This window comes from Lampetra fluviatilis, chromosome 1 (genome assembly GCF_964198595.1).
Source record: "Lampetra fluviatilis chromosome 1, kcLamFluv1.1, whole genome shotgun sequence".
NCBI classification, from domain to species: Eukaryota; Metazoa; Chordata; class Hyperoartia; order Petromyzontiformes; family Petromyzontidae; genus Lampetra; species Lampetra fluviatilis.
In genome coordinates, this window is record NC_136275.1 from 7,406,464 (window position 1) to 7,423,827 (window position 17,364).

The 17,364-nt window shown below is 42.4% G+C and overlaps 1 protein-coding gene across 2 annotated transcripts in view; it reads right to left on the minus strand.

Annotated features, from left to right (window-relative positions):
- LOC144931170 (inactive dipeptidyl peptidase 10-like) overlaps positions 1–15,582 on the minus strand; it is a 675,556-nt gene extending 659,974 nt beyond the window's left edge. The window contains exon 1 of one of the 2 annotated variants that reach the window (XM_078855035.1): positions 15,314–15,582. In XM_078855035.1, coding sequence (XP_078711161.1) covers positions 15,314–15,557 — 244 coding nt within the window. In that variant the 5' untranslated portion in view covers positions 15,558–15,582. The remainder of the gene's footprint in view (positions 1–15,313) is intronic. The other variant, XM_078855037.1, reaches the window with a different exon arrangement.
- Between the last annotated feature and the right edge of the window lie 1,782 nt (positions 15,583–17,364).

Here is a 17,364-nt window from a genome sequence, read left to right on the forward strand (position 1 = left end):
ACATATAAATTGATATTATATGGGAGTTTAAAATTATGTCAAAACATTTTCAAGATGGGAGCCTCCAGCATCCGCAATCATATTGTTCACCATGAACACACGCGGCCTTGCACTCGGCGCTGTCCTGTTCACTACCGTTCACCATGAACACATGCGCTGCTCAGTGCTCTAACATTCACTAATTCCATAATTTAGTCACTGTAGCGGAAGGTGATCATGCAATCACAGCAAGCCCACACTGACAACGCCAACAATGAAGGCACCATCAGCAATCACAGTCAAATTCAACCTATTACATGTTAATGCGTATTAAACCGGAATGGTAATGTACTGGAGAAATCGATGCACCGAGCTCATTGAAAATTGAATACGAGCCATCCTTTACATCTACATAATAACACGGCTGGTGAGTGATGTGTCTTCCTGCAATATGCATTTGATACCCGGGAACCCCTTGAGGGAATCCAAATGTGAAAGTTTCTATTCATACTGCATACCAATGAAAGCAAGAGTAGGCAACGTGAACACTTTAATACCTGCTGGGTGAGTCAATTATTTGAATGTTTGCATGAGACAAGTTGATAAAGAAAGAAAATCTCCCTTGTAAGACGATTGAAAAGGCATCAAGACATTATTACACGACAAATACATTATTCCTTTAATAATAACATTGCAGCTCACTCAGAGGTCTCCGCACAAAAATGGAAATCTTCGTTAAGTTAGGTGATCGAGTTTGACGTCTGAGTTTGTGTTAAAACTCGACCGATGGTTTAAGAACGGAGCGTTACCTTGCAATTCTGTGGGGTGGGGAGGTGTGAACAAGCTTGCAAATAGTTTGAAAATCAACAAACAAAAAAAGGCTTGCATTACGTGTTAAGGAATGTGTTCGCGCAATTAAATCATTCGATGTTTCCACGCACGTTTGTTGACCACTTTCATGCACACGTTAAACATCTTCAGCCCCATATTCAGTCAGGATTGAAAAAAAGTACAACTTTGTAGAACTTAAGTAATTGACTTTATTGTTCCTGCCATCGTAATGTGGATTTCTCACCGCTGGCTGAAGGCTGCTAAGGTCACGTAAGCACTGCTCCGTCCTGAGAATAAACTTTGACTAGACTATAATATTGTATGTGTGGACACATTAATAAGGCGTTAAACCATGCATGCATAATGTGAATACCCTCATGGAAAGCTCGTATTAGTATGACGCAAAGTAAACGTAAGCGGGAAGAACTGTCTGGTAGGTGCAAAGAAAACCATACCTGATTGTGTACGTAACTACGTATAGAATATACATCAAAGAGAGAGCTTGGACTGAACTAATACCGTACTATAGGTACATTCAACAGCCATCTTACATCAGGAGCATAGGCCATGCTAAAAATATATCTGAAAAACATGTACAATGTTACAGAGCAAAAATATTGTTGCATGTTTAGGGACAGTGCGAAGAGAGAGACAGTGCGTGTGTGGAGACAGTGCGGGTGCAGGGACAGTGCGTGGCCAAGTGGTCACGAGTGATAATTACAGGAAGGGATCCATCTGAGAAGTTCGGGATTTGCTGAGGCAGTTCGAGAAGGGGGCGTGGCCGGGGGCGGAGCGAGGCCACACGGGGGGGGGGGGGGGGGTATATAAGGCGGTGGGCAAGGGAGCTCGGGGCTGCCGTGGGATCGGGATGGACTTTCTCCACGCTGCCGTTGTCTTTGGGCTGTCGCCGTCTCTACGTCGTCGCTCTCTTCGCGTCATCGCTACTTGGGTGCTGTCCTAGCCGAGTGTGTTATCCTACTTTCTGCCCATCCCCCCCTTCTCTCCCCCCCCCCTGCAGCTGATCTTTCCAGTGCTGCCCCGGAGGTCCACTTTACTCCAGTGACCCGGGTGCTGCAGCGGGGTCCACTTTCCGCCCCCCCCCCCCCTTCTCTTTCCCCCCTGCAGCCGATCTCTCTAGTGCTGCCGCGGTGGTCCACTTTACTCCAGTAACCCAGGTGCTGCTGCGGTGCCCTGCCTCCTTTCCCCCCTTCTCACTTCCCCCCTACTGCCGAAGCCTATATAACCTCGTGCTACGGCAGATCTCTCGCCTACTTCAGCAGTTTTTGCTTGCTGTGGTTGTCCCACCTGATGCCGATTGCTTGTGTTGCGATCGAAACGTTGTAATCTATTATTTTTCTACCTACGTGACTTTACCGAAAGAACCAAAGAGTATGGATTCCTGCGGTCACGAAAGCTTCAAATCAAGATTGTGTTATCCTAGCCCAAGTATCTGTTATCCTAGCCCAAGTATCTATATGTTAATTCTAGCACGTGTATCTGTAGGATATGAGACCACGTTATCTGCGTGACGTGCCTTAATAAATAGATAACGAAGACAAGAAGTTGTCCAAGAGTCATTCCACATGTATCGTACGTCACACAATTGAGGATGTTTCAACCAGCAACAATATATTTGAAAAAAAAATGTGATTCAGAAGACTTCACCAGTGATAACTTTTTTTTTATATTGTCAACTAATAATTTGCACAGTATTCAGTCACTCTTAAAGAGCAAGAACAACCAAGAAATGCGAGCAGGAACCATAAGCAAGCAGGAAGGCAGCAGCAGCCAGGCGGTGAGCCACTACCAACAATTGCCCAAGCTCTGCAGTCCTCTATATTAATCTGTTATCGGCCAATTAGTGTTTAGAGGTGGGAGAGGAAAACAGAGCACCTGGAAAATACCCACGTGTGCAAGGAGCAACGCGCTATCTTTACAGATATAACAGCCAGGGTATGGCACCTAAAATCCCACGGGAGTTACACAATTCTGTGATCCACCAACCATCGATTCCAGTGCTGGATTACATGCAAGGCCGCCAGCCAATGATCCATTGTAGACAGATCAATAAACCTAAAACTTAACAAACACACGCATATCCTGAATATTTATCAAATTGTCATATATGCGTATTGACTATGCACACCGTATGTGCACTCTAGTCGGTTTTCGTGATATTGAAGATTTTTGTGTTTTCCCAAGATGCGACGTGGCTTTAAATTATTTTCACTTTGCGTGATTTATTTTGTGTTTTGTCTTAGGCTGCACACATTTCCCCCAGCTGATGTAAATTATCTTTGGCTTCGACGAATGCGAGTTGTGTATAGATAGACCTGCCTTCACTGCCCATGTTTTATTCTGTGTCATTGAGATTTGTGAGTGTGGTAGAATGTTTCCGTATGGGATTCAACACATGCAACCAGGGAAAAAAAAGTCATAACTTCTGTTCAGAGTCGGAGTGTGGAGACATTTATACTTTTCTTTCTTGGAAACCAGAAATTATCTTGCAAGTAAAAGTATAATACAACCCAAAGGGAAAGTTGATCAGAATTTGCACTGATAAATTATTCATTCGGCCCACTATTCTGCACTTCGCAGCTGCGTGTGAACAGCCAGTATAGATGATTCCAATGTAATCTTCTAAATGCCATATTACGAATATTTGGAAATGCATCAATCAGTTTCAAATTCATGTCTAAATTCTACTTTAACAAATTTTGAATGCTAATAAAAAATCCAAGCACTATTAAAATGACAAAATGATAGAACAATCAGTTTTGGAAATTTGTTGGCAAAATTTGAAGTTTGAACAATGAAATATTCATGAATTTGATGGAACGAAGAATGGCACAAGAAACAAGAGAGGTAATATAGGAAGTTAAAATTGTAAGCTAAACTCGTGGAAAGGGGCCATCTATTTCGTACGTACGCATGGAGGGGGGTTAACCCAAATGCGTACGCTTGCGTATGGGGGGTCTACTGACAATGTACGTACGCATAGGAAATGGGGGATGGGGGGTGAAGCCTCGATAATAATTCGTCTAAATTGGCCTTCAAATTAATTACATAGTCCGGCGGTGGACTATCTGTTTACTTAAACACGTTAATATTATTCATCCTTAATCGTTTCGGCGTGGATTACATATCGGCCGTTCTATAGGATTCGGGGGGTGCGTCAAGCGTACGTACGCAGGTGGGGGGTGGGGGGGGTAGAATGAGTGCGGACAGGGAGGGGGGGGGTCAAGTTGACAGATTTTTGCGTTCGTACTAAATGGATGGCCCCTAACTCTGTCAATATCATAGAAAGAATTGACAAATAAAAACAGCTAAACCAAAGTTGTAATATCTACGGCAAGAGAATTTTACATAAAACAACTAGCACCTGTCTGGATGCCATATAAGTAATATTTAAAAATACTTATTTTTAAACACGCTTTAATGAAATGTACTGTACGAGTACAGTAATGGTAGAACTCCACGACTCCAGGAAGTGGCCCCGAGGCTTGCCATAACGTAAGGGACCGTGGTGATTTACAGCCAACGTCAGTTGAGCGTGGACAATTAGACCCAAGCCGAAACATAACATAAAAAAGAATGTTAAAAAATGTTATGATAGAATATAGTATTGTCATCAGTGTGATATAAGTATACCAAGTTTGCAGTCGATACCACATTGGGAAGTGGGTAAAATTGAGTTACAAGATTTGAGGATACGACAACAACAGACAGTGAGTTAAATAAAAGCGCGTAATAAATGGAGCAACTTTAAACAAGAGGCTTGAGGCAAAATTTGTCCATACATTTTTTCACTGCAACAGGATCCAGAAGCAACTTCACCTGTTTAAATCAGAACAATGTTAAAAAGGAAGTTAGTCTCTACATATAATGTTTAACTTTCACATCTTATGAGTCTTCCAGACAAATGTTTCAGAACAGCATGTGTTGAAGCAGGGAAACTCTGGATTGGTCTTGACCTTCTGAGTTCCATCCACAGTCAAGTCTGTAAAAACAAATGTGGCCATGTTGCCCGGTGTAATAGGTGTCATCCATCTAAACTGCGGGGCCCATCAGTGCAAAACAAGACTGTATAAAACCACCAATGTGCATAATACATTGTTTAACCCTTTGCCAATCTACTGCTGGTTGCAGACCATATGTCACTGCACTGGTCAGTCGTGGTTGGTAAAGGGGGGAGCCAAGACCACTTTACATATCATGCAGCACTGATGTTGGCCATGTCTGGGAATGGAACACAGCTTCATGGCACAAAGTATTGTGGATAACAAATGACAAGTCTATCAAATCTTGAGATGTTTTTGTTAGTACATCTTGGATCTAACGAAACTCAACAATACTTCTGTTGATATCCTCAAAAGTGCTGCTCATTGTATTTGTCATGTACTGGCTGACTGGACTACTGAACGGAGTGAAGAATTTATAATTATCTTCAAATTACGAGTTAAACATTTTCTAAATTGTGATTTAGCATTAGTAAATAAAGCTAACAACATCCCTGCATTAGTATTTATTTAATTATTCTGGATAGGCATACCCAGCCTGTTATCTCCTCCCAGAGACACCAAAATGTTCACAAGAACCACAGGAGATTGTAGTTATTTCAGGCTAGTCGATATGGAAAAGGTTACACGTCTTGGCTCAAGATAATGTATTTTCAAAGCACTGAGCCAGCTCTACAGCCACTTGAGGCTAAATCGTCTTAAAAGATAGCAAGTTCATGGGGTCAGCCTGGTCAATTACTTTACAGTCATGACTAATACGGGGGTTTTAACTCAATTTGGCTTGTTCTGGCTCAGATGACAAGATCAATATAATAATTTGAAGAACAGACATTCGGCGAACACTTTGCTACTGCTATGTTTAATGTACAAAGGAGCACCGTGCAGTGTTCGGTAAGAGAGGAATATTTATGTTATGTAACACTATTTTGCATATGAAAGTATGAAAAGAACATTAATTTACCGATTGATGTTACTCTGCTGCCACTTATAATTTGGATTCCTCCAGGATAAATAAAATTCTGATTATGACTTTAATATGGTCGGGTGACGAAAGTCCACTTTTGCTAGATGACATTTTTCTTCTTGGTTCTTTCGGTAAAGTCACGTAGAAGGGAAATAATAGGGTGGGTAGAATAATACATAGTGCAATATTACAATGTATAGTCGAAGGTATAGGGTGGTGTATAGTAATACAGTATATAATTTAATGTTGGGTTTGTCTATGGCAGTATATAGTACGGGGTAGACCCATGTGATGTAAGAGAAAAAAGTTTAGCTGGTAGCATATTATATTTTTTGCGACATAGAATTGTAATGTATTACTTACTGTTAGTAGCTCAGCTTATTGGAGAGTATATTTAGTATACTTGTAATGCGGGCGTAAGCGACCTTCCGGATGTGACGTCACGGGGAGGCGGAGCCAGGTGACGTGGGTGAAAGGTTGGGGTCCTTAAGTGGGTAAACCGGAAAGGGAAGTGAGTCGGGGTGTGAATGGAAAGGTGTGGGGCCACGCGGGCGTACGAGCCGAGGGGGCACCGTCGGAGCGGGAGCCAACCCCGGGAACAGTAGGGAGCTACTGGGAGGTGTAAAGCTGCAGATAGAAATAGGCAGTAAGGCTGTGTGTGAGAGGCAGCGGTGTGGCTGCCAAGAGTCGCAGGAGCGACGAGGAGGCGAGACAGCACGAGGCTGTCAGAGCTGCGGAGTAAGCAAGAGCGAGAAGAGCAGCAGCGATTACAGCCAAGGGGGCTGAGAGTGAGTAACAGCAGCGGAGCTGCTGTGGGGGCTACAGGAGCGACAGAGGCCAACAGAGGGGCTGCTGGTGGAGAAGAGAGAGACATCGGAGCCAGCACGGTGGGGACTAAGCAAAGAGGAGACAGCCGTGTGGGTAATACAGTACGGACCAAATAAAGGACACTGAGCCAGAGATCGTGGTCGAATCCTTTATTACATACTGATGATACTATGTAGTTTATACTTTAGTTTTTTACGTGGTTGTTTAGTTACTGCAGCTACATACTATTAACATTCCTTCCCTTTATTAATGCCACCCCTATCTCCTCCCTTTGATGCTGCTAATCCTGCAAACCCTGCATAATGCACGGGCATAATATGACTTTGAAACCCCCCGCCCACCTCCTACGCATTTCACAAGTAGTGACTAATCCCATATCTGCATTTCCCATATATGTTAATGTCCTCTTCATATGCAAATTATTTTGTCAAGGCGCTCTTCTCCCTCCAACCCAGCTTAAATATACGCTCCAAGCCTGGGGTGTTTCATTCAGACGCTGTCTTCCCGACAGACCTGTTCTTCACCTGAGGACGGCTGCTTGTGTTGTGGCTGAAACGTCGTGAGAATTATTTTATTATGTTTTATTTTTATTATTTTATTATTTCCCTTCTACGTGACTTTACCGAAAGAACCAAGAAGATGAATCCCTGCAGTCACGAAAGCTTTAAATCGAAAGATGACATTTTCATAAGTAATACAAATTATTACAGCTTCTGTCAACAATTGGCAACTAAAGAACAAAAGTACAGTATTGGTTTGTACGAATGGATTGTGTAACTTGGGCCAATATTAAAAGTTTATTGCTCGAGCTACTGCTTCTGTAAAGATGCATGTCCATATCGAAGCACAGTACTGCAGTTGAGTGTAAACAAACAGTATTACCAAATGTCACAGCAATAATTAAAATGTGCTGAAAAGCGTCAATTCGGTCAAGTGAAACATAGAAAAAAAACACACAAACACGTGGAGCAAAATCCACAGCGACCAGTCATCATGCCCTACTTGCACAGGCTTCCACGGGTAAAGGATTCACTTAAAAAGGAAGTAGTTTTTTTCGAGCAACAGAATGATTTCTGCCGCAACGTGGTCGTTTGAGGTGCACGATAAAAAATATTCCCGGCCTGTGATCAAAGCTTTGGAACATAATTGGCCCAAGTGCTTCAAAGAGGTAACAGAGAAAATGTGTTTTCATCAAGGTCAGTCAATGCCTTCTGTATTAGGCCACAAACTTACCGAGCACCTTCGAGAAAATTTAATATAAGGGTGACTTTATATTTGCTGTGGGATACTGGAAGCCATATAGTGGTAGTGGTATTGGAAATACATGTGTACAGTGATACCTCGGTTCACGAACGCCTCTGTTCACGAACAACTCGGTTCACGAACAGAAAAGTTCATAAAAATATGCTCCGGTTCACGAACTCCGCTTCGGTTCACGAACAGGAGCCGCGGCCATTTTAATGCTATTTCCAGGCTGTCACATGGTCGTGACTTCCTGTAGGAAGATCGTGAAGAGAAGAAGAGACACAGAAAGAAGTACTGTGGGTACTGTGAAGACACTTTCAGTGACTTTTTGCTTTTTGGTGTGCTTTTTAGCACATACAGTACTGTGCTGTACAATACTGTACTTACTGTATTGTACAGTTCACCCGTTTGAGTGCTTACTGAAGTCATCTCAAGCAAGGTTAGTGTTCTCTCTTTATACATTACTATACTGTACAGTACTAATGTGTATTGTAATTTGTTTCATATTTTTGTGCTTCAAAAACCAAAAAAAAAGGTCAGAACGGATTAACCGGATTTACATTGAACCCTATGGGAAAATGTGCCTCGGTTCACGACCAATTCGGTTCGCGACCAGAGTCAGTTCACGAATTAAGTTCGTGAACCGAGGTATCACTGTATATAACCACATTCAAATGTATTTAGGATAGCATACCTTTAAACTGGTGGTTGAATGGTAGTGCAGTGGTTCATGGATTGTGATACAAACCCGACAACCAGAGTCTAATTCCCGCCCAAGGCTAACATCAATGCTGAGTGATATATCAACTGGTCCTGGCCATACTCATCACAAACCAGTACTGACCAGTGTAGTGAAGTACGATCAAACAACCCCCATTACTGACAACATAACGAGGTTTTAGTCTAGCAATGGATTGAGAAAGTGATGTAAATTATGTTATTTAGCTTGACTTAAAGCTTTCGTGACTGCAGGAATTCATATTCGTTGGGTCTTTCGGTAAAGCCACATAGATAGAATAAAAACATACGACGTTTCGATCACAACACAAGCAATCGTCATCAGGTGAAAAATATAGCGGGAGAGCTGCTGAGACAGGATGTTATAAAGGTTTGAGATGGGTGTAACCCATGGGTCATAAGCGAAGTGGGTGGGGCTAGAGATAAAATTTGCATGTAAATGTAAGATCGGAGAGCTGGGCTACCTCCGCGACAACGAAGCTGTGGAAGTGGCCATTGTATTGGGAGAGATTAGCATGTCAATGTAAGAAAACGAACAACATGAAAACCACTGCCACATCGAGGAAAACGAGCAACGGTGGGCTGTGTTAGTGAGACATTTAGCCTGTTAATGTAAAGACATTTAACCTGGTTATGTAACTCAGAGAGTCGAAAATAACTGCTAACATCGGCAGGTAGGATGGAAACATCACAGCCAGTTATGACTTAAACTGGTTAATAACGTGCTTCCAATGATTGCTCAGTTTGTACCCATCTTCTCGGTTGAAATTGTCTGTGTTTATATATCTGGATGGCTTCATGAACGAATCTTTGCTGATAGCCAGTGGGTTTGCAGAGTACCTTCGTCTTGGAAAAATCTATTTTGTGTGTGCTCACAGCGGAAATTTTTGAGACAGATGCCGTCCATGCATCTTATGTCCTTCCTTGTGGAAGAGATACGTAGATGACACGTTCATCATCTGGCCACATGGCATACCAGCTCTGGGCCAATTCTTCAACCACATCAATTCCATACACCCAGCCTTCAAATTCACCATGAAGTTGGAAAAGGATGGCAAGTTACCATTCTTGGATCTTTTAATCGAAAAGAGACCAGATGGCTCAATGGGACACTGTCTACAGGAACGCCACCCATACGGATGCCTACCTAAAACTTGACTCCCAACACCATCCATCCCAGAAGAATTCCCTCATCAAAACTCTACACCAAAGAGCTCGCTGTATTTCTGACCATCACCACCTAGCCAGTGAACTGGAGCACGTACACAAAGCCCTCAAGATGAATGGATATTCAGACTACACAATCCGCAAAGCTATCACCCCAACTGTTGGGAAAGAACCATCTGAGGACCCATTCAAAACCATCACCTTGCCATACATAGCAGGGGTTCCCAAAATATTTCAAAAATCATGAGCAAATACAAGATCCAGGTTCGATTTAACACAGTACATAAAATTTGTGATCTGATCCCATCTGTGAAGGATGTGATCCCTGACATGCAATACCCCGGTGTCTACAAACTAAGCTGTGTCTGCGGCAGTAGTTGCATTGGGGAAACTAAGAGACATGTCTCGGACCGTGTTCGTGAACATAAGGCAGCTCTGAAACACAGTAGGACCAATACCTTGGCCGTGGCTGATCATTGTTTTAATGCTGTGAGCACACACACAATTGATTTTTCCAAGATGAAGGTACTCTGTAAACCCACTGGCTATCCGCAAAGATTCGTTCGTGAAGCCATCCAGATATATAAACACAGACACAATTTCAACAGAGAAGATGGGTACAAACTGAGCAATCATTGGAAGGACGTTATTAACCAGTTTAAGTCATAACTGGCAGTGATGTTGCCATCCTACCTGCCGATGTTAGCAGTTATTTTCGACTCTGAGTTACATTACTAGGTTAAATGTCTTTACATTAACAGGCTAAATGTCTCACTAACAGCCACCGTTGCTCGTTTTCCTCGATGTGGTGGTGGCTCTCGTTTTTTTCTTATATTGACATGCTATTCTACCAGGTTAAATGTCTTTACATTAACAGGCTAAATGTCTCACTATCACAGCCACCGTTGCTTGTTTTCCTCGATGTGGCAGTGGTTTTCGTGTTGTTCGTTTTTCTTACATTGACATGCTAATCTCTCACAATGCAATGGCCACCTCCACAGCTTCGTCGTCGTGGAGGTAGCCCAGCTCTCCGATCCTACATTTACATGCAAATTTTACCTCTAGCCCCATCCACTTCGCTTATGACCCCTGGGCTTCACCCATCTCAAACCTTTATAACATCCTGCCTCAGCAGCTCTCCCGCTATATTTGTTTCACCTGATGACGATTGCTTGTGTTGCGATCGAAACGTCGTAATAGTTTTTTTCTACGTGGCTTTACCAAAAGACCCAAAGAATATGTTACTTATATTTGTAACTTTGTTAAAGTGATCATGTGAGCATACAATTAATTAAATGGGCTATAGTTAAATAGAGTATTTACGTTGTGTACAAAGAAAAAGAGGCCCCATACAGCTGCACCACCTGCAGTCATAATACGGATTCCCAAGCACCTGTGAAAGCAGCACCAAGCATAGCCACCGGTCCATCTCTGTCTCACTGCCACTGCTGTCAGTCGGTCACATTCACTCAAATATATTTAATCGTGGACTATAATGCATTGACTTAAAGCTTTCGTGACTGCAGGAATCCATGTTCTTTGGCTCTTCCGGTAAAGTCACGTATATATTTTAATTTAACCTATCTACGTGACTTTACCGGAAGACCCAAAGAATACAATGCATTTTTTCAGGAACTGCTGATGAGCTTTTGCCTAATGCACAAAGGCCAAGTGATTTTTGTACAAATGTCTGTTTTGTTTCTGGCCAGCATGATTTTTTTTGTTATGAAGTTTCTTGATATTTGGAGACTTTATTTGCCACCTTTGTCTTCGTATCACCACTGACACAGTGCATTACATCCTTTCACACTGGGAGGATGCAGATTGGGTTCACACAGGACTTGCTCCTGATGTGCATGGCCATCAATCAAAACAATGAGCCAAATATTCGATACGCCTTTTTAAGTCGAGGTCTTCTCCTATGCTTAAGATGGATCATGACCACCCAGGTCGATTTAAAGTAGAGCAGAATCGATTTGTTTAAACAAATCTCTCCTGACAAGTTACCACTTTCCTTACAGAAGAAGCTCTACAATGTGCTGTATACTACCACCTATAACACAATAAAAACATGGCTCCCTGTGCTTATAATATGTAATTGTTTTATTCTCACACACAAAATCTTGAAAATGTTTCTGGAATAACCACAGCGCTGAGAAGCAAGAAAAAAAATCACACCGATTTGACAACGTGTAAGTACTAATCGGAAACATCACAATCGCTACTGTATTTACAATTTCAGTGTCCTAATATAATGGATCAGGGCACTTTGCTGAAAAGGAATATTTGTGGATTAACCCAAAGATGGAGTTACAGCCAGAGGAAACACGCACCAAGGGACTACCAAAGCGGAGACAGAATGATGGATCGCAGCTGTAAATAACGGGCCGGTGGTGTTGGCATGAAAATATTTCAAGTACTTAGCCAGCAACCAGAACTTAATTAAAAATGACTGTGTATTATACAAGCTAGGGATGTGTTCCCAGTTTTCACATTCATCCAAAGAAAGTAATAAAAAAATTGCTATAGTTATGACATTTTGGATAATCCGAATTTGTGCTGTGAATTCAGCAGAGAATGTGGGTGGCATCTCAGGAAGCCACGTCAAGTCCGTGAAATCACCGTTTAAGTGACTAAAACATGATATTTACATAATCACTTCACTTTTGAGACTTTATTAAAAATCAAAATGCAATGGTTAATAATACAAATATAAAAATGGGTGCATTTAGTGCATAAACTAGAGGTTTTCAAATCGAATTTATGTATATCCAAAGATATGATATAGAATCTGAAAATCGGCCTAAAACACTGAAAATTCGACGTCGGAAATTAAATCCGAAACTCACTTCTTGTAGGCACCTATAGGCCATGCAATTTTTTCTTATTGTACGATTTTCGGCACAGGTCTTTTGGCAACAGGTCGGGCAGTGAAAGTTTTCACAAATTCCAGACACGCCTGCATCATAATTTTATTGGGTACATAATGGTCAGTGACATTGTTATGGACGACATGTGCATTATGTTTAATATGGTAAATATGGTGTTGGCATACAGACTTGTTTTAATCACTTGTATGTTCCCACACTTGAGCCATACAACAGTCGAAGTTTGTCCTATTCCAAAAAGTGCCCAGCAGAGGCCACTCTGGACTGGGGCATAAGAGTACGGACCAATGGGATATGCAGAGTGCACAAATAAAGTGTTAAATTTAACTGAGATAATTTTATCATTTCAAACTAAATAAATACTTTACCACTACCATTGTTCATGAACACTACATCGTAACTGTAGGGAGTGTTCTCGTTGACAATGTACTATCAGCCTGTGGTTCTACACGTGACGTTTTGCCAGGTGTAAATTGTACCCTAATCAAGCACGTATTCCAGCTAAGATTACTTTAATAAAAGTAAAAGTGTTACACTTAAAGTGGGCTAGTTATCCGTTTTCTATTACAGTTCATGTATGCAGACGAATATCAGTATGAAAATGCAGGTCATAACTTAAATATATATATTTGAATAACATTCTTATTTTACGCTCAGCAGATTCTCCAAATAACCTAAGAATTAATCTCGTGTACGTTATTTTCAATAACTGATCGAATATAATTGTCAACATTGAATTCATAATATTCAAAATATGCTGATTTGGTTTTTTAGCTGGTAGGCCCTACTGAAAATAAACACAGTACAGAAAGACGTAGTTTATTACACATTACAGTTAGAAACATTACGTACGTAGGCGTGTATAAACGTTTTTACATATAAAAATAGCAAACAATTTGTTTGTCACATCCCTCCGGGGGATTCATATCTGATATTGAGTACAGGTACAGTGCTTAAATTGGCACGGGCAAGTTTAGTTTTAGTTGAATCAGATGTGTAACAAGATTCAAAATGTTTCAGTCCGCATCGTCGAGTTTATTAAGCACCTGGGCGCACTTGTCTTAAGAGAAATTTGATACGCCATCTTCACCACTCATTTGCAAAGCTTCTGCAAATGAACTCTCTGCCACCTCGGATAGGAATTCTCTGCGGACTCCCGCATAAACGAACCCGTCTAATTAAGTAACACTCGCGGACTCGGAATGTTAACTAAAAGAACACGCCGTGTAATTGGCAAACGAGACGGGGCTGGTTCGCATTGCGGACAAGTCCCCCCCCCCCCCCCCCATTGTGTTAAACTTGGTATAATCCTTGCCACTTATTACACGGGGAGTCAATTGAGCTTGCCTGCTGCCTTGAGACCGTGCCAGAGAACTAATTTACTAAATGAAGCACATTCCCCAAGATAGGAAAGCCCTTATAGCGCTGTGCCGCCTGAACACGCCGAAGAATTTCTTGGCACGCCTGACAAGGTGATGCTAATTAACATTCGCGTGACCCCCGGGTGCGCTGAGAAAAGTCACTCGCAGCACCCGTCAACCCACGTCGTTTCCTTGACACGGCAATGCGCTCCGCGAAGAAGGGCTTTTGTCCAAATATTGAGCTATTCTCTGGTAATGGATACATCATGCACAGGAAAATCCCGCATAATTACGATTGCAAACGCACGTTTCCTTCCACAAATATTCCGAGTACAGCACTTAGTATGCCAACGACGCACAGGCGCGCAGCTAGCTACACAGGCACGCACAAGCCTTTCATGACAAGTTGGTGGGGAGACTAGGCTCGAAAGAAAGCTGTCTCCGATGCGGACCACTCAGTTTCAAAGACAATGCATATATTATCAAAGTATGCTTTTTTGCTTTCTACGTGGTTAATGCAGACATGATTCCGTGTAAAATGTTTCAGTTTGGTGTTTTAACATCTTAACACCTGTTTTGCTGCCAGAAAAAAAGGGGAAACCCTATTCTCATATTTTGGTACTGGCAAAGGAGGTCCCATGATGGCGGGGTCTCGTTTACAGTTGCCAAATTGGCTTCTCCCCCGGACCACGCATGGCGCTGAGAGCCTCTATCTGGTTCGTGGATTCGTGTTCAATCGCGTACAGAGTCGCGATGAGCGTGGGGGTGGGGGCGGGCGATGCGCCGTGCACAATCAGCCGCTATTGCATTGCCATGCAAACCAAGACTTGGCTGTGGGTCGGCGTAATCAACCACTTCAACGTATTCTTATTCGACGAGTCAATAAACCAATCGCGTAACAAATGGGGGGGGGGGGGCAAATCGCTCCAATGCGTACGCAGAGCACCCTCGTGTAAACACGCGGCGAGAGACATCCGCGCTTCGCTCTTCAGGCGGCAATCGCCGGGAAAATATCTGCATATCAATTTGATTAATCGGCCCGCATATTTTCGCTGTAACGGTTTTTGCCCTGTTCAAAAGTTCCACACACGCGCCAGTTACCCCACCACTTTGCACAGCAACCATCCCAATCCCCATCGTCTACTTTGGGAGCAGTCCAATTCACAACGCGCTCGTCCGCATAAAAGTCCCAATGCACATGCGTGTTTATTCGTAAAAGCAAACATGGTGCGACGGGTGGACAAGCACCAACAACACACGGCGCAGACGCCCAGTCGTCCACACATTACCCACCTTCATGCCTTTGCTGGACTGGCACTTGACCTGGTTGGAAACAGACGCAGTTTGGTTCATGGTGGCGTGTTTGCTTGCCCTGCCTGAGCTTTCGCCTGCTGTTTGCTGATGCTGCTGCTACTACAGCACCAGCGTCGTAGCCAACAACTGCTGCGCTAGAAGCTACACGAGCAATGCTGCTACGAGCGTGTGTGGAGGGAGGTCTTGTGTTATTCTGCACCCAACCCCCCTCTGGATAAAACATCTACATTGTACAAGAAACGTGTATGCTGCTTGTACTTTGTCAATGCGCACGTGTAATTACACGGAAACTAATAGGTGTGGGAAGCAACAGGCGGTATTAGTGGCTCGCGCACTGCGCCATTAACCGGGGACATTAGTTCGATTACCGGCCACGGCTAACATGAGTGGCGATTGATACCTGAACTATCCCTGATCCCCTTACCCTTCAACATGCACTGACCAGTGTAGCGAAGTATGTGGTCGAACACCCCCATCACTGAAACAGTTTGGGTAGGCCTTCACTCAGCAGAGGATTTGCAATGGGCTGTAAGTTTTATTATTTTAATAGAGCCGTTGTAATATGGAAACTGCTTTACACCTGGTATGTTAATATAACGTACAATGATGGCACAACAAGATATGAGCCCAACACATTCACAAAATACTCTACATAAGCCAAAACACGAATTGTTTTCCAACGTAACAATTAGTCATAATGAAGGGTTTTGGGTTAGATCGCGTTATTTATAAATGTCGTAACCCTCCACCACCCGACACGGCCAAACAGTAAAAAAATGGGTCACGTTTACAAAGGACAAATAGTTCACTACTTTAGCCCACCGGTGTGTTCAAGAGTGAATCAACATAATTTAAAATTTGAGTACGCCGTTTCGATGGTAATTACATCCAGTTTAATCGGGCAATTTGCCAGAATGGTGAGGCTCTCCTCTTGCTCCAGGTCTTAAATAGAGCAGCAGGGTGACGTCATCATTTAATTCATTCAGGTGCAGTGATTTGAGGCGGGGAGGGTATTGTAATTCTATAATAGATTGGTAATCATTCAATTGTTATTCATTGGTATTTGTTTCCCTTATAAGGAATTGTAATTGTATTCTATATTTTATTTAATAATACGCTTCCAGGCCGCACTAAGCCTGTAGCTGTCAGAGCGATTCAAGTTATTTGTATTTCTCTCAATGTCAATGGATTCTCTAATTAGTCTTGGTCAGTAATAATTCGTTTTACACAACACTTCAACGTTATCAAAATCAATTGAGTGTCCTTGTTGACAAGCATGCTCTGCCACTGCCGACAGTGGTGTTTGAGATAATTTCATATTTCTTTGATGTTCTTTTAGTCTTAGGCTGATGTTACGTCCCGTCTGTCCAATATAGCATCTACCACATAAACAATCAATCCGATATACACCTTCTGTTGATAATTTAGGCAATTCGTCTTTAGTGCCAGATACCAGTTTTTGAATTTTGTGTACTGTACCAAATCTTACTTTAATGTTTTGCTTTTGCAAAACACAGGCTAATTTGTCAGTTACTCCTGAGATATATGGTATTTTAATTGTTTGAACAATCTTATCGCTTTCAGCAGTGTTGCTTTGCGTTCCAGATTTGGCATTCAGTGCTCAGTTAATTTTAGCATTATTGTAGCCATTCTGTCTTAGTGCTTCTTTAACATGTTTGATCTCTCTCACTAGATTTTCACCATCTGACACTGTTTTAGCCCGATTTATGAGTGTCTTGATAAGAGAGGATTTCTGAGCTGGGTGATGATGTGAATCTGCATTCAGATAGGCATTAGTGTGCGTTTGCTTTCGGTAAGCGCCGTGTGTTATTTTGCCATTTAGACCATGTCCCAACAAAATACAGTGATACCTCGGTTCACGAACGCTTCTGTTCACGAACAACTCGGTTCACGAACAGAAAAGTTCATAAAAATATGCTCTGGTTCACGAACTCCGCTTCGGTTCACGAACAGGAGCCGCGGTCATTTTAATGCTATTTCCAGGCTGTCACATGGTCGTGACTTCCTGT